General features: G+C 38.5%; 2 protein-coding genes across 8 annotated transcripts in view; one reads left to right on the top strand and one right to left on the bottom strand.

Moving 5' to 3' along the window:
• Positions 1-10674, top strand: part of LOC105397928 (ras association domain-containing protein 10) — an 88469-nt gene extending 77795 nt beyond the window's left edge. For 4 of the 7 annotated variants that reach the window (XM_048625284.1, XM_048625282.1, XM_048625283.1 and 1 more), the window contains 4 exons: positions 6504-6647; positions 7609-7733; positions 8597-8802; positions 9074-10674. In XM_048625284.1, coding sequence (XP_048481241.1) covers positions 6509-6647; positions 7609-7733; positions 8597-8802; positions 9074-9896 — 1293 coding nt within the window. In that variant the 5' untranslated portion in view covers positions 6504-6508 and the 3' untranslated portion in view covers positions 9897-10674. The remainder of the gene's footprint in view (positions 1-6503; positions 6648-7608; positions 7734-8596; positions 8803-9073) is intronic. The other 3 variants (XM_038120315.2, XM_048625285.1, XM_038120314.2) reach the window with 3 other exon arrangements.
• Positions 10670-15512, bottom strand: LOC105397929 (proteasome subunit alpha type-1). The gene is made up of 6 exons (XM_048625286.1): positions 15393-15512; positions 14854-15104; positions 14390-14549; positions 13789-13998; positions 13190-13360; positions 10670-11334 (listed from the first exon to the last, which is right to left on the bottom strand). Exons 1-6 carry the CDS (start codon positions 15393-15395, stop codon positions 11314-11316), a joined length of 816 nt encoding a protein of 271 aa, XP_048481243.1. The 5' UTR covers positions 15396-15512; the 3' UTR covers positions 10670-11313.
• Positions 15513-21490: the final 5978 nt, after the last annotated feature.

Here is a 21490-nt window from a genome sequence, read left to right as displayed (position 1 = left end):
TGTCTGGTAGCGTAGCTCTCTACTGAACTGATTTTCGTTTTGTTTTTCTACGGTCATATATAGGTAGGTTAAATTCATCACTAAAAGTCACATAACTTTTGAATGGCAAAACCGATTTTGATAAAATACGGCAAAGAACACTTGGAGTAACAGTCATTACCAATAACCTTAAAAACAAAACAAAAATACTTCAACACCCCTCTTTTTCCGTCGAGTGTTAATTAATTAAAACTGCAGAACATTCACTGTCTACCATTGTACTGTACTATTATGTGAGCAGAGCATATTCAACATGAAACTGTACAAGGTGAAAAAACTGCTAAATGTTAATAACGAGTTCTTGTGTCAGCCGCTGACAATGTATCGTTGTCATTCTCTTCCGGTTCTCGCTAGAAAAGTGTTGCTTTGATTTCTTATTGAGTACTTCGATTAAATAGTTGATATTTGCAATAGGTAGATACATTATTGTGATTAAATTGTAAATTGTAAATTTTTTCTTGTTAATTAATATTATGTCTTAATTATATTTGATTGTTATGAACATTAAATTTTATGTTATTATATTTAAGTTAAAATTCAAACACAATGTAATTTGTTTCTGAATAAATATACAATACAAAATGCAACTTTATTAGAAGTTGGGTAGGTAGTTATATCCGGCGTTAAATGGGACAAATATTTCAACTGTAGCTAGGTGATTGGCATTGAGCCTTTGCTGATGTTATTTTTTTTAAATAACTAAATAATTTATTAAAAAGAGATTGATTGATTTTAAACACGAATAAAATTTTCCTAACCTATAATAATATCTACATGCAGTTTCCTTGGAAAAAATATAAGGGTTATGTAGGAAGTTGATAGGTAGGTACATTTTTTTACAACTTGATTAAAAAAACAAAAGCATGCTTTAAACTGCTTAATTAACTTATATTTTGGTGTTCAGCCCGCGAACAAATTAGCATTTTGAAGAAATTGCTTCTGCTTCTAAGAAGACCTAATGGGTCAGCAATTTGACTCGTGCCGACCTACCTAAATGATAATTATACGGTTTAGATTCAGAGGAAACTGGCTTCTAGTGTTGCCAGTTACTTTGTTTTACCTTTTTCATTTAAGAAAATAGGTCGTACATACCAGCTAAATGCTCAGATTTGTAAATAAAAACTATATATTACCTTCATGCAATAAAAAATAAAGGAAAACTGCACATATTTAATAATAACTCGGTGTCAAGCACAGATCACCCCCAATAGATTCCGCCTAATGCGACATTTGCACTGGACCGAACTCACCAAATTTAGAGGAAGGAAGGGTGTGCGGGGAACAAACAAGCGGGCGTGTGATTGGCTAATTCAGAATCGCGCTAGAACGCATCCACGATCTAGTGATGCGACACCGAAATCACAGAGTTAGCAACTAATCGATAGATAGTCATAGCGAATCAATTCCAACGAAAGACCTGTGATTTTCCGAACTACAAATTTAAAGTCACAAAAATTATATAACAGTAAAGTAAGGTTAAATAATTTTTTTTTAAATTAGAAAATAAAAATGTTTTACTTGAGAAAATTATTTATTTACATAATCTTAATAATCTATATAATAAAAATGAATTGCTGTTCAATGGGTAGAAATTGTCTTCACTAAAATGCTTTGAGCAAATTACGCTGAACTTTGAGGGGAACCAAAGGTCGCCACGATGTGCTGCATCTATCCATTTGCTTTTTCTTTCAGGTCATTGCGGAAACCTAAAACAAACGATTACAATAATGTTCCGCATTAATCTTGCACTTTAAAAATAAGAAAATTTGCCGTGTAAAATCCCAACATCATTTTTATAAAAAACCCCCGACCCAATAAATATACTCTATAAACTAACAAGTTGTATTTTGAAGCTATAATTATTATTATTATCTTTACATGTTAATTGAAATATGTTAAAATGATCGATAAAAACTTGAGCGCGGAACTCGGCGCTACACAACACTAGTAGTGTCGCGTGATTTTGATAAAAAAGGACAGGTAATACTCATTACCGCAGGTGAGAAAGAGACATTTTCAAAAGACATCAACGCATAGCGTAAGTTCTATTATTAATAAACCATTATATATTGACCTTTGCTTCACTAACATAATAAAATATTTTTTTATGATTTCACTTACCGGTGGAAAGTAATTCCATCTTTTTGGAAGTTTGAAGTCTTAGAAGACTTCCCACACCACTTTACACCACAAAACGGCATTAAAATGTCATATGTTTTCGTTGGAAAAGATTTTTAACAGTTTATTATTCCACACTACGCGCGGGTCTGAATTTTGGTCAGAACTGAAGGAGCGCTGTCAAGCTTTGTTTCTATATTACTTATTGAGCTAATGCGTGGTGCGCGTCGCTTGCCTTGTAGGCGGAATCTATTGGGGGTGATCTGTGGTGTCAAGACACTTTATGGGATTATAAGTGCCAATTTCCCCAAAGTCGGTTATCTAACCGACAGGGATTCATTTATAAATTAAACGCCATCTCCATTTATAATTCATAACAGATGTGTCAAAAGTCAACCACTACTCCCTGGTTATGCTCCTAACCGACTATGGATAAATTGGCACTAAAGGAAGTAGTTTTCTTTCAATTAACAACTTACACAATCCTCATGTCAATACCCCGACCAGCTGTGAACCTCCCTGGCTCCAGCTGACAAGATTAGAGGATATCCGTCACACTCCGTGTAATTAGAGAACAAAACCAATCCTGTATCCATGGATACAAAGCTAATACACCAACATCCGCTCTGAACAACAGCAAAAAACTAACCAGAACTTTTCGCCCGTATTTCCAACGAACAAGGTGGTTTTTGTGCAGGTAACCAGTGTAATTTGGTTCGTCCTTGCGTGCTTTTTGCTCATAGCCGACGGCTCCGCAATTACTGGGTGGGCTACTGATAATTTGCGTAGTTAATAGGGTTGGCTGTTGTGTTATCGATAAAAGGTTTTCCTGTTCATCAAAGTTTGTATAATGAAGAATGATGCCGCTGGTGAGATCGGCTAAACTACTCTCCGTAGCGTATTAATTCTGTAGGGCAATTTAGTCTGCGCATTAATATTTCTGATCATCTTAGATTGATGCAGAAGGTTGCAAGTTGTTTTAAACTCAGGAAACTGAGATTTTTTCAGTGTCGAGAAACTATTAAATACATCCAATTTAACATTAGAGCTAGACTTGACTTTGGCACCGTGGTCCAATGATTAGCCAGTCAGATTCGCCTTAGTCGCTGACGAAGCAGGGAGCAAAAACCTATTTAAAGGAACAGGAGAAAATCCAGGAGGCTCCCCGGTTAGGTAATAGTATCTACCTAATTATAAAAATTATCGATATCGATAAATCTTTTCCACACGACTGTTCGGAGTATTCTGAAGGCATCGCGTGTCGCGGCGATAAAGCAAAGAAGTTAATAATAATAGTTAAACTTACACCGAGCTTAGAACTGGCACTAAGTATTCGACATGCTGCGAGTTGGCTGGCAACCCTCGACAGGTTGCCTGGAAGAAATTGTTCACGATCATTACATTGTCAATTTTAAACTAAGTATATGTCTCTGAGCAATGAAACCGTCTGTCTACAAGTATACAAAGTGAACTAAAAATGACTAAGAGACGTTTAATTTTGACTCTACCTTCAAGATGACCATGTAACTATTTAAAATATATTTAAAAACATGTTTAATAGGCTACTTATAAGAAATCTAAAGGAATTATTTTAAGGATTTTTTCAGGAATAATTAATTCATATTTTAGTGCCTTTCTATAAATTATCACAATCGGTTTGTCTTGCCTATCGTTCTAACTGAATCGGTCCATTGCATTTAACTAATTCAGAAGGGCTAGTACGGGGTGCATTTAAGACGTGACAAGAGTTTTGCATCGCGCTCACTCACATCGCGCAGCCTCAAGAGCGAGCGCGACGGAGAACTCTTGTCACGTCTTAATAGCGCCCCGTGCTACAGGGCCAGCTGGCACCTACCTACTTAGTAGCGTGACTTGAAAACGAACAAGTGTGGTCAGTTGAACTATTTCCCTAACACTAAGAGCTACTTAACTGCCTCATTACATGTTAAACACGGGTCTAATTTCAACCATAGCCTGTGGTTTTTATGCCAAGTGTAGCAGATTCGCCTTAGGCTTTCTTAACTATCCACCTTTAAGTCTCGAACCTATAGTGAAGCCAGGTATTTCTACTTATTACTTTGTTAAATTCAATAATACATAAGTATTATGCAGTATAATACACTCACGGGAAATGAAAAAGTTCCACTCACAAAATTCCGACGCCAAACAAACAATTTTATTTCAAACATTTAATTTAAAATTTGAATAAAATATTACCGTTTTTAGTTGGATGCCTAGTTACCTAATGCTTTGTTAAATGTACTTCAATGTTGCAAAGTTTAGAAGTAATTTGGTGCTTGGTGAAACTTTTTCATTGCCCGTGAGTGTATGTATCATAATAGGTAGGTACATATACTGGCCCGTCACCAAATAGTTAGGTACGTCCGTAACTACAAGATAAGTTTTGTCTAGACAAATTAACTTAATTCCCATACTATTAGGCTGAAAACTTTTGTCTACGCATAGAGCAAAGTAGTTTAATAGTCACGAAATGGGTATCATGAAAAATACAAGTTGCAAAAGTAAGTTCGTCCTCTTTGCAATTTGGAGGCGGGCGGCGCCTGGCACCCCGGGTAACTTTCAGGGCTAGACGTGTAAGAGAGGGGGTGGTTGATATGTAAAAATTTATAAGTACATACCTAAATATATAAAACTATAATAAGTACCTAGACCAAGAAGTCGTTCTAGCACATTAATTTAAAAAGTAGCTAAGGCGGTAGTGAAGCTGCTTCCGAAGCTGGGGGCCGCGGGTTCGAATCCCGCCCAGGGCAAACATTTGTGTGATGAGCATTTGTGTTTGTCTTGTGTCTGGTTGTCGTTTATATATTCAATATGTACCTATCTATCTATGTATATGGATATATCAGCTATCCGACACCCATAACCCATAACACAGGTTCTGCCTAACTTGGGGTCGGATGGCCGTGTGTGAGATGTCCCCACATATTTATTTATTAAATCAATCTTATAGTTGAACGGTATGACGTATACTTTCCAGGTTTACCATTATAATATCCAAAGTGTAAAGTTAAAGCGTAGGTGTACGTTTGTTCAGTAGGTGGAACACAATAATATACTGTCTACTGTTGCTTATAAACAATTAAGGGGAGGAAATAACCAGCTATAAAATCCGGGAGCGCGGATATTTGCATCGCCTTTGCAGTTCGCGTAATGCAGTTGCAATTTAGTAAATTTATGGTGGCGCAGAATTAAGGGTATAAACGGGGCGGGACTTGGCAACATCGGGAAGGCTCGCCCCGCGGCCTATTTCTTATAACAGTAAGGTGTTTCACTCTGTTATATCAGCCTACCTGCGTTGTGGCCGGGTTTTCTACTATGCAATAAATGGGCTTTGAATATAACCAACTTGCAACAAAAAAATATAAGGGCACCAAATTCATATGATAGAGTGGACGAATAGAGCCTCTGGACTCCAGGAAAAGCTAGTAGTTCATCATCATCATCATCATCTCAGCCATAGGACGTCCACTGCTGAATATAAGGCCTCCCCCAAGCTTAGCTATGTCGATTGCTTTGGTTCGTCTACGGATCTCTTTATTTCGTAGTTAGGTACAAACATTTTATAAATATAAATGTGAGCTTCATATCAGTATTCATTTCATAACTATAGCTGTATGTAACATATTCTATTCTGTCGCAAGAAACCGATCGTTCCACTACGTCCATAACAAAACAGCCAATCCTTTTTCGGCATTCCTCATTTTATAGGAGTGTCGAACATTAGCACGGCAGTAATTTGAGTGATACGAAATTCGTGTCTACCCGCCATTACGAGTTTCCGTAGCGCCCCCTACCGCGCCCCTGTAGCATTTGCGCCCCCTCGGGGCGCGGGGGTGGCGTTTGAGCTTTGTGCATCCCCTTAATATAGGTCGGTTTCGGTGTTCGCATAATGCCGTTTGTTTAGGAGCGTTGGATAGAATCACCTTACACTAGTTAGGTACACTATATTTTTTTTTTACATAAAAAGAGAGGTCGGTACCTACCTAGGTACCTATCTGAAAATCAGTCAAGTCTGTCTTATTGTGGATCTGTTTATTCCGTTTATTCTCACAAGTGACTTAATGAGTTTCTTGTCTTTCACATTTCATGCTTCCTTTTGTTACTATATAAGCAAGTTGCTTCTAAACCCCTTTAAATAATATCTTCATACAATTTAAACCTGCAAATAACCTAAATTCATTACGAAAAGACTCGAACTTATACATATGTTACTGCACACTAGAAAGAACCTTAACTTATGCGCAGAAGACACTTTTAGGTCCCCTTTCGCAACACCCTGTACCTATTATGAAAATGTGACTAACCTAACCCCCCTTTGCCCGCAGTTACCATGGAAGCATCATCATCGTCAGAATACAGCGACGAGGAGGTGGAAGTGCTGGCGCGGGGCCAGCGGCTGTGGGTGCGCGGCGTGCGGCCCGCCACCACCTGCGCCGACGTGGTCAGAGCCCTGCAGGGCGCTCCGGAAGGTAGACCCTTACACTGGTGACTTTAGGCCCTAACAGTCATGGCTCCCTGGTAGGAGCGGCGTGGTGCTTAAATATTTGGACGAAAGGCTTTTTCTTCTAAGGGCGGTCTGAATGCTGGAAAAACCGCCCCAACACTCATGTCTCCCTGGTAGGAGCGGGGTAAACACATAAATGCAGCGAGGCTGAAAAGACTAGCCTCCTTAGGTTAGGGCTGTATGAATGTTGGAAAGACCTCCCTAACACTCATGACTTCCTGGTAGGAGCGGCGTAGTTGCAGAGATACATCGACCCTGTAAAGGCTATTTTCTTTTAAGGTAAGGGCGGTATGGATGCTGGAAAGACGTTTGCTCCTGTTTCTCCAGTCCAGAAACCTGGTCTTTCTGGGGTTTCAGAGACAAATAGCTGACTAGGCCTAAATAAACCATACCTCGTTAGGATAATAGCCATAAGGCAGTATGTAGGCAATAGGCATAATAGCCTCATCAAAAGTTATCAATTCATCAGATTACTAAAATTTTGCCGTGACTCATCAAAGAAATCACGAAGATGACTACATAAGTACTACTTATACTTAGTTACAGGGTGTGTGATTTTATAGTTTTGAGGCGTGGGAGTCATAACTTTATTGTAGGTCAAACCCGACATTAAAAACTGAAACGCTACCTCGTAATGCCCGTTTTAAATAAGTAAGTAATAAAAGACATAAAATACGTTTAATGAGGCCATCAGAACCGATTTCACCCCTACTAACTATAACTGAATGTTCTTGGTCCTGTTATGATGTGAACTGTCTTCAAAAGGTGATCACGATGAGTTGAGAATTTCTTTCAAAATAAGCTTTAAAATAATTAGGGTCTTCAGTGCAATGATCAGTTTCTATAACAGCTGTGATACCCACCAAAGTACCTACCATCAGTAGCTTCCCAGAATCCTCACCTAAAACCACAAACATTGTCCACAGCAGGCGGCAGCGTAGTGGAAGGAGAGTGGGTGCTGGCCGAGCGATGGCGAGGCGTGGAGCGCCCCCTGCCGCCCGACGTGCCCGTGCTGGATGTGCTGGCGGCGTGGGGCGACGCTCGGCATGAGGTAAATATCCTTATTCATCATCGGGAAATAAAGGGTCTACAGCTGGAGACAGCCTGTGTATTGTGTAAGCTGCCAGCTCAAAGTTGATTCAATTTTGGTTCCGATGCCAAGCTATCAAATTGATAAAAGGTGAATAGTTGTTGGACCCATAGGTTGGACCTAAGCAGCATCCTTACTTAGTGTTACTTACTGCCAAAAGCCTCTGAATACTTTAATACTATTCATCTATCTACAATAACTATTTATTCATTACATATTTTCTATATTTTTGTTACATCCGGCGCAGATCGTCTAACAATAAATACATTCATGCAATATTAATACTATGGTGGGTGTTCTGTCATCCACTGAGTACGACCCTGTGTCTCTTGCTGGTTAGCTGCACACCTTTACAACATTATCAAACTAAAATAGGTAATTTTTCTTCAAAACAATATATTTTAAGTAGTTTTTTTTTTTTTGCTCACAATTTATGTAATTCGGCACCCTTGGAACAATTAAATGGGAGGTAACTGAAAATCAGCGGTTTGCTCCTGGAGTAAACATCCACGCTGAGTTACTTCACCCTTTTGGTCCGCTTCAACACACAACCTGCTAAGTACAAACCTGTCTTTATCATAGCTACTATTTACCTAGTTATAAGTACAAATGTGTATATATATCTGTAATTGTGATTTGTTGTGTATGTAAGAAAGTGGATCAAATAAACGCTTTATCTATCTATCTATCTATCTTCCAATCTGCCTTTCCAAGCCAAATACCCTAAATGACCATAGAATGAGCGGAGCATTTCGACATAATCCCATTCCCAAACCCGTTAACCATAAACGAAAGGCCCTATAAATTCCCCATCAACCAACCAGGTCCGCCTATCCCTGCGGCGTTTATCCAGCGGCGGCGAAGACGACAGCGGCCGCGACAGTGACGCGGGCTCCCGCACCCGCCGGCGGCGCCGCCGAGGCCTCCGCACCTCCACCCCTCCCCCGCCCACCAAGGATCCAGCAGCCAGGCTGGTGTCCGTGATACAGCACCAGACCAGAACTATACACCAACAGCTGGATAAGCTGAGGTAATTGAGTGTTTTTCTGTGTTTGGGGAGTTTTGGTTTGGGTCAATGATTTGTAAGAATAAATATGCGTGTTTTGTTACGAATACTTACGTATAGCGTCGGTAGGAGTAGGTACATTTGGGAAGGAGATATACATAGATACGTTATTTATGTTATCTATTCTACTACGCACACTAAATAGAACAGAATAATATGTTTTAGTTTACTCACAGTCCTCAGTCCATGCATCCCCGCAACAATCCCGTTAACAGGTCAAACATATTGAAATTAGCCATTTCGTTTCCAGGGAACAGGAGAAGATGATTGACCAGCTGGAGGACCAAACGCATAAGAGCCGAATGGAAAAACACGGGACCAACTACCTCCTGGAATCGTACCTTCGAGACTTGGGACGAGCCAACGAGGTCCAGGACAGCCAAGCTGGCAACAGCGACAGCGGAGTCGGCGTCGGCAGCGGCACGCCTCCCAGGAGACACACCAAACACAAATCAAGAAGAGAACGACATCTCATGAGGGAACACTACTTCACTAAGGAACTCACCGACATATGCCAAGTCAACTCCGAAAGGCTCATGCAGGCCCCGACAGACACGGATTCCGAAGCGTCCACCGACGAGCTAGCCAGAATAAGAGAAGAGATCGAAATGCTGGAGAAACTCGCAATCATAAACAAAAGACTACACAGAGAGGAAGAACTGGTTGTGAGACTGACGGCAAAAGTGAAACGATATATGGACGAGAACAAAGCAAACAGTTGCGAGAACGTATCTCAAGTGACAATGCTGATAGACAAGATAGAGCAGGAGTTAGAAATGTCTGCGAAAGAGATGAAAGACAACGCGGAAGAAATATCCAAGTCTGATCAAGAGATTGAACTCCGGCTAAAGTTACTGGAAGAGTTGACGCTAGAGTTTGAACAGGAGGAGTTGCAACATGTAGTTCTGGAAAAGCAACTGAATGAAACGTCTAGTAGACAACCGATAGCTCTGCAAGACAGTTATGTACCCATATTAGAGCCAGAAAACTCAGTTTTATCCCCCGAGCCAGTATTTCAGTACAGCGGTTCAACTTATGTTTTAGACACTCTTGTATGACACATTTTTAACCCGAAAGCAAATTTGAATCCAAAGAGTTTATATACGAAAATTACCATGCGACTAAGATTAAATTTGAAAGACAAAAGTGTTCGACTGTTCGTGCATGTTTTTTTCTTAGACTGAATGCATCTCACGATTATTTTGTAAGGCAATCATCATCGAACTTAAAATAAGCTATACAGTTGACTGTAAAGCACATAATTATTACCTAATACTTTTAAACATAAATTTTATAATATTATATTTAATATGTATTACCATAACGGTATATATCACCTGCAATTTAAACTAACTGGTGCTCTGTTTTATAACTTTACGTGTATAATTTTAGCTTTACATAGATAGGTATTATAATACTTAATCATTTTGAAATCATTAGTTTGATACCAAATATGGAATATCATACCACCAAGATCCGTTTTTAAGTTAGGCCTAGTCAAATTGCATCTTCCATTGTAAGTATCAACAATATGTAATTTTCCAAGCAATTCATGAATAAAAATATTTATTTGTTTTTATAAAAGAATGATGAATCTGATTGGTAGATAAATCTGATTGCAATAATTGAAGTGTAAATATAAAATTTTCTTGGCAAAATCTAAGTATAAAAAAATCTTGGTAGTGCCAAAGTTTGTACCTTAATAAATGTTTAAGATACTATCAAAACATTACGTTACGTATGTTAAATTTTACATATTATGTACCTACTTAATCTTAAGAAATGTTTTTATATGAATGTACAGTATAAATAATAAAATATATGGTTTAAATACTTTTTAAATTGTTTTATTTTGAAGAAATTATATAAAATAAGAATACCGCATATTATACACTTTCATAATACTGCCCTGGCCAGTACTCGGTCATTTTAAACTATTCTGAGAAAAAATATGAAAAGCCAAGCTTACTACATAAAGCACGAGTATTTGGATTAGGTAGCGATGCTAATTTATATCGGAAATAATAACATTAAAAGGCTTTGTTAATTGATTCAAGCAACCAAACGTGTACTCTGCCATTCTGAACATAAAGGTTGATTATGGATAGGGATTGATTAGTATTACTAATTTCCTCAGTCAGTATACTCATTGTTTCGCTATGATGATGCAACCCTATAGTTCAAAGCTTGCTTTCAACCCTCGATGAAAATAGGGGGAATAACAATGTAGTTTTTTGGCGAAATGGCTCTAATATATACTCATAGTTTGCCTCAAATTTTATCAAATCCCTTATAGCACAAAAGAACCAAGCACTGGCCAAGGCGAATCTTTAGGACACAAGACGGAAAGGGTGGAAATCCAGTAATGCGTATTCATAAACATACAGGGTGTGAAAGCCGATTTTTTCTTAGTAGATCTCCCTTCAGACGCGGCTTTATCCATTTCTGCAGCACCCTGTAGTCTATCGTCATCGCTTACTCCGTTTCCATGGCAACCTGAAACAAACAAACAAATGTTAGGTTTCATACGGTGAGGCAATATTGACTTTTAACTACGGGCAGTTTTGAATGTGTGTTTAATAAAGGTGGCAATTGGCTTCGAACGATAGGACGCAACGTCGCTACTGGTTTCTATGTATTTCTTGATTTGGTGGCTATCGGCATAACTTTTGAAGACACATGCGAAGCCTGTATTTGGAGTTTTGCAATTAACGTAAAGGAAAAAGTTTATGTGTTCTTCTGTCATCTACATACATTATACATTATCTGTCAAAAGTTTCAGAGAAAACTTTAACTTTCAAACGTAGGTATACTAGACGATCATAAATACGTAGAAACCAATAGTAAAGTTGCGACACGTCGCGTCGCTTGCTGCAACCTGATGTCGTCGGCAGCCAATTGGTACCTTAATGTATGTTAACATTAGTGCCAGTAAAAGTCCGATGCCGGACATAGATTGGGAATCTATTTTAGTCTATCGATTGGTGTTGTACATTTTTGATGATTGTGTGTTACTGTGTTGGACTTTTGATAGTTAGGTAGATGCCATGCCGATGCCATATCAGATCAGTAGGTACCTACTTTGAGGTATTTTTAATGACAGCAAATACGTTTGAAATTTCAATGTTTGCATTACGTAATTACCAGACAAGTTTCCACCACTATTTACTCAACAGTCGGTAGAAACCCTATTTCAATTTGCATCGTAGAAAATCTGTTTCTTTCTAATACATTTTTAATTAACCTCCATCGCCCGCTGCCGTCGGTGATAAATGTAAAGGCCACTGGCCTTGGGCCAGGCTTCTATTCTATTATTTATGAGGGTGTCAGTTCTTGCACCTTGTTCACCCGATTGGAACCTATGAGCATAACCCTAACGCTGTAAACTTTTCTATTTTAGAAAATAGACCCAAGACCTTGGACCATTCCGCGGGTCTAATGTGGATTTATGCATGAAGCTTATCTAGACTAGACTCCTCAAGATGTCTGATGTATTACCTTGATACATAAACCCCGAATTAATTATTTGTAATACACATGTCTATGAATATAGGACCTGCATATCTTATGTGAATATGAGTGCTCACAACACAACTAACGACGCAACTCACACTACATAGTGATTAGTAGCGACATCTACTCGCAAATTTGTTCATTTGCAGTTACTATCTACAACTCAGCTCGTCTCAGTACTGCCGTCAACCAATAGATGGCGCTAAAGAGACAGGCAGAGGGCCTAGTGTAGGTTTTGCTGAACCGTTCGCACAGTAAAAATCAGAGCATATTTGTATGATGCGGAGCTAGTGCAGCGCGTGTATCGCTAGATGGCGACTCCTCTCCCACCACCATCAGTTCCGCGCTATACAAACTCGTATATTGTAGAAAATGTTTATAGCATTAAGTCCACCCTTTGTACACTTATGTTTGTATTTGTGCAATAAAGGATTCAATAAGTATATTCGCATCTAATTCGAATGTTATACGAAGCGATGCATGTTTTCAACAACATCAGCTTCCTCCGTGTTTTCTGACTTTGACTGAAAATATAATTTGGTAAGTATACTTTGTAAAAGCATAAGCCCATTGACAAATCCTTATTCCAGGTAAAAAAAGTTGGCGTTCCTTTGATAACAATAAAAAAACTACAAATACAATGTATTTTTTTGACAGCCATAGGACTCATGCTATACAGGTTGTGCCAAAAAGGGTATTCTAAGCGGAAAGGGGCCAAATTTTCGTGAATTTTCAAAACTCGTAGAACAAAAGTGGTTCAGAATGACCCCCTGAGCCCCTGAGTCACCCTCTTTTTGTAACACCCTATATTTTACAGTATTCCACCTAGTAGCTATACCTGCGGCACCGCCGGCTCCTGGTCCGGCGGCGTGCTGCCCTCGCCCCCCGCGCCCCCCGCCGCCGCCCCGCGCCGCTCCTCACCCTCCACCAGCGCCAGGTAGCGAGCGAGAGTGTCCTCGTCGGCTAAGCGGAGAGGAGTGTCGGGGCCCACGATGGCTATGGACACGTTCTGTGGATGGGATAGGGGTGGTGGTTATTGGTTGGTGGTTAGATGGTACAGCAACGTGAAGATACTCTGATAAAAGAGCCAAAGGCCGCTGATTTATATGTAGAGACATTTTGTCTCAGGTCTTGAATGTGTCAGAAGAATAGACTCACATCCTATTCCCTGGGAAGTCAAAAGAATAGAAATTGCAACATTGATTGTTCTTCTTTACATTGGGACAAACATAAAACTGACTAAGAGACATTTGGTATATTCTGCTAGGGAATAAAGCACAATTTTGTGTGGTTTATATAAATATGAAAGATGATAAAAAATTACATACATTAGCCATAACGATAACTCAAGTTTTTAAAACGTGAAAGCAGGGAATCAGTACGATTTTACTCATACTTTAGCAATGTGAAGTAGCCATAATAATAGGTTATCAGTACCTTAGTGTTCAGATCCACTTCATTAGGCAGCGTGTCCCTCAGAGCCCTCAGCCCGTGGGCCACCAGCTCATTCAGGTCACAGTCGGGGAACGTGTTCAGGTGCTTCTCCATGTATGTGCGGGCGGACTGCGAGCGCGCCCCGATGGCCATGGCTCGGCAGTCGAAGTAGTTGGCAGACGGGCACGTCTGGTAGATGTGGGGGCCTTGGTCCTGGAATCAGGAGTTGATTTGTTGGTTATATGGTATTTGTTAGAATTTTTTTCAAAATATACCACAGCAAGTAAAGTCTAGGGTAAGTAAATATGTCCCCTTCAGATTGACAATGCCACTGAAGAAGTATAAAGTTTCTTTGCACCAGAATTTAATAGAGGGATCAGGAATGCTTTACAACCCCAGTAAAACAGGAGGCAACAGAGCTTGTGTATAATATCTATAGTTCTATACCATATTCTTCAGCTCTACCTTTCACCTGTAACTCTCAAGATCATATAGTTAGTTTTACTAGGCGTGTATGTATATGCTGTGTATGTATCCTATCCCTATTACAAAGGTAAGATAACCCCTAAGTAAATCAATATTGAAAAGACACAAAACTGCTTACATCATAACCAGCAACCAGCAGGCCGACTCCGAGTGGGCGCTTGTCGTATCTCTGCGTGCAGATCTGCATCTTGTTGCCCACCATGGTGATGAGGCGGCCCACCGGCAGCAGCGAGTCGTGCGCGTAGCTGTAGTTCAGGCACTCGGTGCGCATGAAACGGCTGGGAAACGTAAAGTTGGGTATTTTAGATTTATGGACTGACTTTGCAATGAGTAAGTATAGTCAAAGGAATAATTATCCATTCTCATCTTTATATTGACAACAACTATAGAATAGATATCTCTTTTGTCACTGACACAAAGTGATAAACACAAGACCTGGTTTTCTCAAGTGTTTATTTAGAACAGTGTCAGTTGATGCCTGCCATGGATAATGTCACTCAAGGAGGCTCTTTTCGTGTGTCCAATAGATATATTAGATACTCATAAGGTAAGACTATGAGGTAGTATTAACCATAAACTTACCTCAACATTCGAGCATCAGCAGTCAGCCCCGAGATGGAGATGCCAATGTGCTCATCAATAGGAATGATCTTCTTCTGGTAAGCAGACAGCTCGCTCACGGCCCGCTTCAGGGCAATCAGAACTGCAAACTGTTTGTTCTTGAGACCAACAGTCGCTGAGCCGAGCTTTACAGCCTCCATGGCATACTCCACCTGGTGCAGGCGGCCCTGGGGGCTCCACACCGTGACGTCACTGTCGTACTGGTTGCGGAACTGGAAGAATCATGACTCCTTTTGTTATTCATTTGTCTTTTTGAGGTTAGCATTTTATGATTTTTGTTGTTTGGTGATGAAATACGTTGAGGTATTTGGTAGGTGAAATGAGTATTAAAAGGCAATAGCTTGTTTTATAGTTTAAAACTTGGAGCAACTGTAAAAACAGCTAGAATCCTGTTTATGCACAGCAATGACTGTGCAAATAATGATACGCCGAAAACGCAAGAAAACTGTAGGGACAGATTTTATACACTAAGCGGAATGTATTATTTCACACATGCTTACCATTTTAGATTAGTTTTAGGGGTAATTTCACTAAAATCTAAAAAGAGTTGGATGAAAATGCAAAAAACCGGAATCAAAATCACAGAGTATGAAACTGACAGTTGAGCAGTTGACTAACACCCATTGACAAAGGAATAAAGAGAATAATACCGGTCGCAATGTTGTAATTTTAGGCAAAGACAAAACTACTGTTGTCCTTTTTTACGTAGGATAACACCAATAAGTTAAAAAGAAACGACGATATATTTTTAAATACCGATTTTTATGCCAAGTCCTCTCTTTATTCCTTTGTCATTGCTAACACCACAAACACTGAATGTCACTCGAATGTCATGACTGTGACAGTGACAAAAGAAATCGAGCGCTCGAATATAACTCAGAATAATAACAGTCATGAATCTCATGAAAAGTCACTTTTGAAAACCACCGTGCTCGCACCATAATACATATTATAAGTTTTCATTATTTTCTAGGGTTTTGTAGGTACCTAGGTACCTCAAAATTTAGGTACCTACCTAAAAAAAGTGCATTTCTGAGTGAACGTAGGTTAACTAACTAGTTATACCTATAGTTAAATAGGTAAGTACCTGTAAAGTACTTACTTACGTACCTTGTATAAACTCAGTAAGATATAGCATGAGATATTATTTTACGTAGGTAGTTAAGTAACTTTTATTTTTTACAAAATATAAAAAGTTAAGAGTAAAAATTATACAGGGTGTTGCAAAAAGGGTATATTAAGCCGAAACCTACATGTGCAGCATGGTAGGTATATCTAAGCCTGAAACTGATTTCAGAATTTGAAAATTCGCGAAAAAAAATATTAATTTTCCATAGAAACTATGTAGGTCACGTGACTTTTTACTATGGAGAATGAATATTTTTTTTCGCGAATTTCCAAATTCTGATTTCAGTTTTGGGCTTAGATATACCATGCTGCACATGTAGGTTTCGGCTTAGTATACCAATATTTTACCAAAGTAAGTACCTACCTACTTACTTACTTACTTACTTAACAGTTTGATCAGCAAACCATGTAACTACCTATCTGACTAGTGATAATAAATATGATAATACCTACTATAAGTACCTTGAACAAAAAACTTTGGTCCATTGTATTTAAAATCCTATATTATTCTCGTCACACATTTTCCTATCCACGCGCGCATCACAACTCTCGACGCCATTGTATCGTTGTTCCTTTATCTGACAAGCCATCGGTCATGTGGAGACAGGCCGAGATCCTGAGGAATGAGCCAGGATTAACTGGCAACGGCTGGGCACGTAGTCACGCGACGAGAGTCAAGAATTAATAACTTAGGTAGTTACAATTTTTTGGAGTGAAACTTACAAAACACTTATTAATTCAAGTAAGTAAGTACCTATACCTATTAATTGTTTGTTACCTACTTTGAAAAGGGACAAAAGTGTATCGTTAGCTGCTTATGAAGTTGCATTAGCATTCACGTAACTCTGGTACATGTCAGCGACTACGGGATTTGAATCCTCATATCCGGTGTGAGAGACGAGCGCTTAGGTACCCGACTGAGCTCCCACCGCTCTGCTTACAATGCAATGCATCTCATCGTAGAATAAAACAAAAGTATAACTTAAGAGCCATTAGACAACCGTTAAGTACCTAAAGAATAATAAAATGCAACAAAATGACCTAGATTTATTTATAGTCGTCATCCACACATAAAACTTAACGACGTCAAAGCTTAAAGTTTAAAGCATAATTTTATTGTAATGTGATTTCTGTATAAAATGCAAACGCTCATGCCGTGATAATCCACTGCGGCTACCGTACCACCAAAGACACATTAGCTATCAATAATCCTTAAACACTTCAATGACACACACATACACACATACACACACACACACACACACACACACACACACACACACACACACACACAAATCCCAATGTCTGTCAGATTCACAGAAGTTAAGTCAGATTTGACATATAAGCGATGCTTCTTATGAATTATTAATTGCTAATGTGCGATGGTGGTAAGGCAGTAGGCAGAACATAGGTTCTCAACAAGCTGGAATCCCGGGTATACAGGGTTTTTGGTAAGTAGACCGGATCCTTTCAGGAGGTGATAGAGGAAGGCATTTCCAGTCGATTGAACCCAATAATGCATTATCCTAAACTTTACCATTTCTAAGATATTTAAGGTTTTTTAATTTTTTTGCCAAAATTTTATGCTAATATTAAGGTGTTACTTATGCAAAACAACCAAAAAAATTATTGAAATATGATTGATTTTTTTTATTTTTGGTTTTAAGCATAAAATTTTGGCAAAAAAATTAAAAAACCTTAAATATTAAATATCTTAGAAATGGTAAAGTTTAGGATAATGCATTATTGGGTTCAATCGACTGGAAATGCCTTCCTCTATCACCTCCTGAAAGGATCCGGTCTACTTACCAATAACCCTGTATAGGTAATCTCCGCGGGTTCCCCTCATCTCGCCTAATCTTTATTGCCCTAAACTCGTTTCGCATAACTCGTAAGGTCTAAACTTTTTTGGTAGAATAATCACTTCGCCAAGACTTGTGTGGCATAAGACTCGTTTCGTCTAAAACTGTTTTGGCACAAACTTGAAACACCTAAGTCTCGTTTGCTCAAATTGTTCGTATTGGTATAATCTTGTTTCGCATAATAAATACATAAATACTAAGTAGGTAGGTATATTAAGTATGTTGTAAATATGCAAATTGTGGTATTTTTCTCCTACATCCCGAAATCACGATATTGAATGATCAAAATAACGAAAGTGAATGACCATTATAATGAAATACAAACGCCATTAAACCCCATGGGATCGAAACCTAAAAATAGGTGCGACGACGAGCAAAGCGAGGAGGAGCGTGTTAGGCTGTTAGGTGCACATTATCGTCAAAAGCAAAGCGGAGCGGAGCGTTTCCTACATAGCGGCCACAATACAATAAGGCACCATTTTGCGCTATGTAGGGAGACGCTCCATCAAAGTTAAAGCCAAAGTTATATTATTACTTTGTATAACCTATGCCATAGCATTATTAGGCTATTCAAGATTTGGCCATACCATTATTAGGCTAAACAAGATTATGCGATATTAAGATAACCTATTATTAAGATAACCTGTGTAAATTTTTTGGTTAAATAAACATTTTTTCATTTTTTTTCAAGATTATGGGAAATAACTTTTTACTAAAAGAGATTTATGCCATACGATTTTCGGCGAAACGAGACTTTGACCAAACGTTACTATGCAATATGAGATTAGGCAAATAAATCTTAGGCCAAAAAAGGTAGAACCATGATTCGCATAACATAGTAATTACTAACAAAAAATATATATGCTTAGTGGTGTTTCCGTAAAAAGTGGACCTTTCGCAAATATTATGGAAGAGGTTGGTTTAAGCTATACTTAACTACATAAACGGTCACATTCAAAAGGGTGATATCTGGCGCTGACCACATACCTATAAGATTGTCACAACGGCACTAATATTATATATGTATAAGTAGGTAACTAGCCTTTCCAGTGAGCTTTGTTTCACCGTAAAATGTTTTTCCATGGGAATACCGATAAAAATTAGACTAACTGTTAGTCCAGAGTCCCGCGGTGGCCATACATGCCAAATTCATAAAAAGTATAACTATTTTGTTTGTTAAGCTTAGAGTGACAGTGATGTGACAGTATCGCAAACTTCCATCCAAATAAAAATTTAGGTACAATTTTCACATCAGGCTAATGACGCTCGACAACATCGACAATGTAAGGCAATGAGCAACGCAACGTCACGTAGTCGGCCGCCAAATATCACCTTTATAGTCAAGAGCAGTAACCTTCGGAGACCTAACATAGCACTCCAACACTCCAACTTTTACCAGACACAAATGTTATGTTACTCTATGGTGCAAAAAGAAATATGATGATGGAAAAGTTTCGATAAAGTTTGTAGAAACACAGGAAAAGTTGCTTAGAAATATATTCGAATAGTGGCAATACAGGGTGAGAATTTTGTAATACAGGGTGTATGTAGTATTATCTAAAGTCACAAGAAATTGTGCTCTAAATACGGCTTGACATATAGGTACTGACTACACAATATAACTATGTATGTATATGACATGCAGATTGCAGCAATGGCTCAATTAAAATGATACTCTTTTAATTAAATCTAATGGAATTTCATGAAGAGAAAAACTCGGCAAAAGTATTTTAGAACATACCTATTATATAAGGTAATCATGACTACGACTATAGATAGGTACCTAATCTCCGAATGGTTAGTCAGGAGGTGGCTTAAATTAATTAATTTAGTACATGGCAGGATTTGAATCCACATCCTTTCGAATGAGAGGACTAGTCATTATCCATTACGGCACAAAAAAAATCTTCCTAATACATTTTCCATTCGCACTGATAAAAAGCTACTCTTATCAGGCGCCTGCAAGTCGTTACACTATACCCAATAACTTGTAAATTAAACACCATACAAGATTGTCTAGCCTGGCACCCTACAATTAACTGCTATAAACTATGTGATATTGTCCTAGGTTACAATTTCATGTGTTATTTGAGCTTGACCTCTACTTTATAGGTAGGTATTAATTTAATATAGGGGTTGAAAATAGATAGAGTATGTACTGACTGATTCTTTGTTTTTGCACCAACGAAAAAATTTAATCACCAAATATTTACTAAAACTTTATTAGTGTACAAGCATTAAAAAACTAAATAAATAAAAGACATTCACCGATTTCACCACCAGTCATCAAAGAGATAAGGATCCACCCGTAGTTTGATCTTAGGTCTGGCATAGACTAATATTAGTCTATGGGTCTGGTGAAGAAAGAAAGACAAAGTTCAAGATCATCTATTACTCGATTTTAATATGAAAGTGTTTGCTCTAGTGCAGGATACCTATCTCTTTTAGTGACTGCAAGTATCATCCATGAATACTTGCCATTCATAAAACAGACGACCGATCGCTACAGGGGGTCACTCTCTTAAATCTACGAACGAACGAACGAGAACTTGCACACAATCTTCGCGCTTAATACAACGAGATAGAGCCGCAGTTAGAACAGCGATCCGAAGGATAGGAAAAATAAAACTGCAGCTAACCACGACTCCATCTCGTATATCATCATCATCATCATCATCATCATCAGCCTATAGCAGTCCACTGCTGGACATTGGCCTCTCCCAAAGCACGCCACTGGATGCGAGCTTTAGCTTTCCGTATACATAATAGTATAAGCGTGCGGATTGCGTGATGATTTTCCTTTATTCGTCAATTTAGAGAGTGACCCCCAGTAACGGTTAAATCTTGAATGTGAACGTGTATGAAAAAGTACCTGGACATCCATCAACCCCAACACACGGTACAAGTTGTAAATACCATTGGCCACATAGTAACTTATAATTACTTACCTTTCACAAAGTCTTAGACAATGTTTAACAACACAAATGCCTTATAGGTGTTGCAAAAGTATTAATTCTTATAGTAAGCCGAAGCCATAGGGCCAACCACTGCTCAGCTCGTCATTCTGAACAACTTTTGTTTTAGTCCTTTTCACAGATACATTAAAACTCATGTGACCAAAGTTACTATGAAGAAGCATCAATATTGTTTTCATAAATGTGTCCAATTTCATTTTAAATACCTGTTCAACATTATTTAATCTTTTTGTAAATTCTTAATACAACAAGTTAGTAGAATATAACAAGTAGTAGAACATTGCGGAGTCAAGTTATAAAAAAATAAGTGTTTTAGGGCAATTTGTCGTTGAACTCTTTTACACGGCAAAGAGGCCTGAATAAATGAGGGTTTTCTTAATTGCAGCAAAAAAACATACGCTTACACTTAAATTAAGCCGAAACATTAGCCTATTTCTCTATGAATAGAAGAACTTTTCAAGAGTTTTTTTTATAACTGTGCAACCACCCCTGAATCATCCGTATCTAGATGCAGGTACCTACGCCGAAGCTAGGCACTACCCACATTATACACTGTTGCTGAAATACATAACAGACAATAACAACCCCATACGTTCACCATCTGCCCACAGCTTTCCGCACCCGTGACGTCAC

This window comes from Plutella xylostella, chromosome 14 (assembly GCF_932276165.1).
Source record: "Plutella xylostella chromosome 14, ilPluXylo3.1, whole genome shotgun sequence".
In the NCBI taxonomy this organism is placed as follows: Eukaryota; Metazoa; Arthropoda; class Insecta; order Lepidoptera; family Plutellidae; genus Plutella; species Plutella xylostella.
This window is presented reverse-complemented; position numbering and strand designations above follow the sequence as displayed.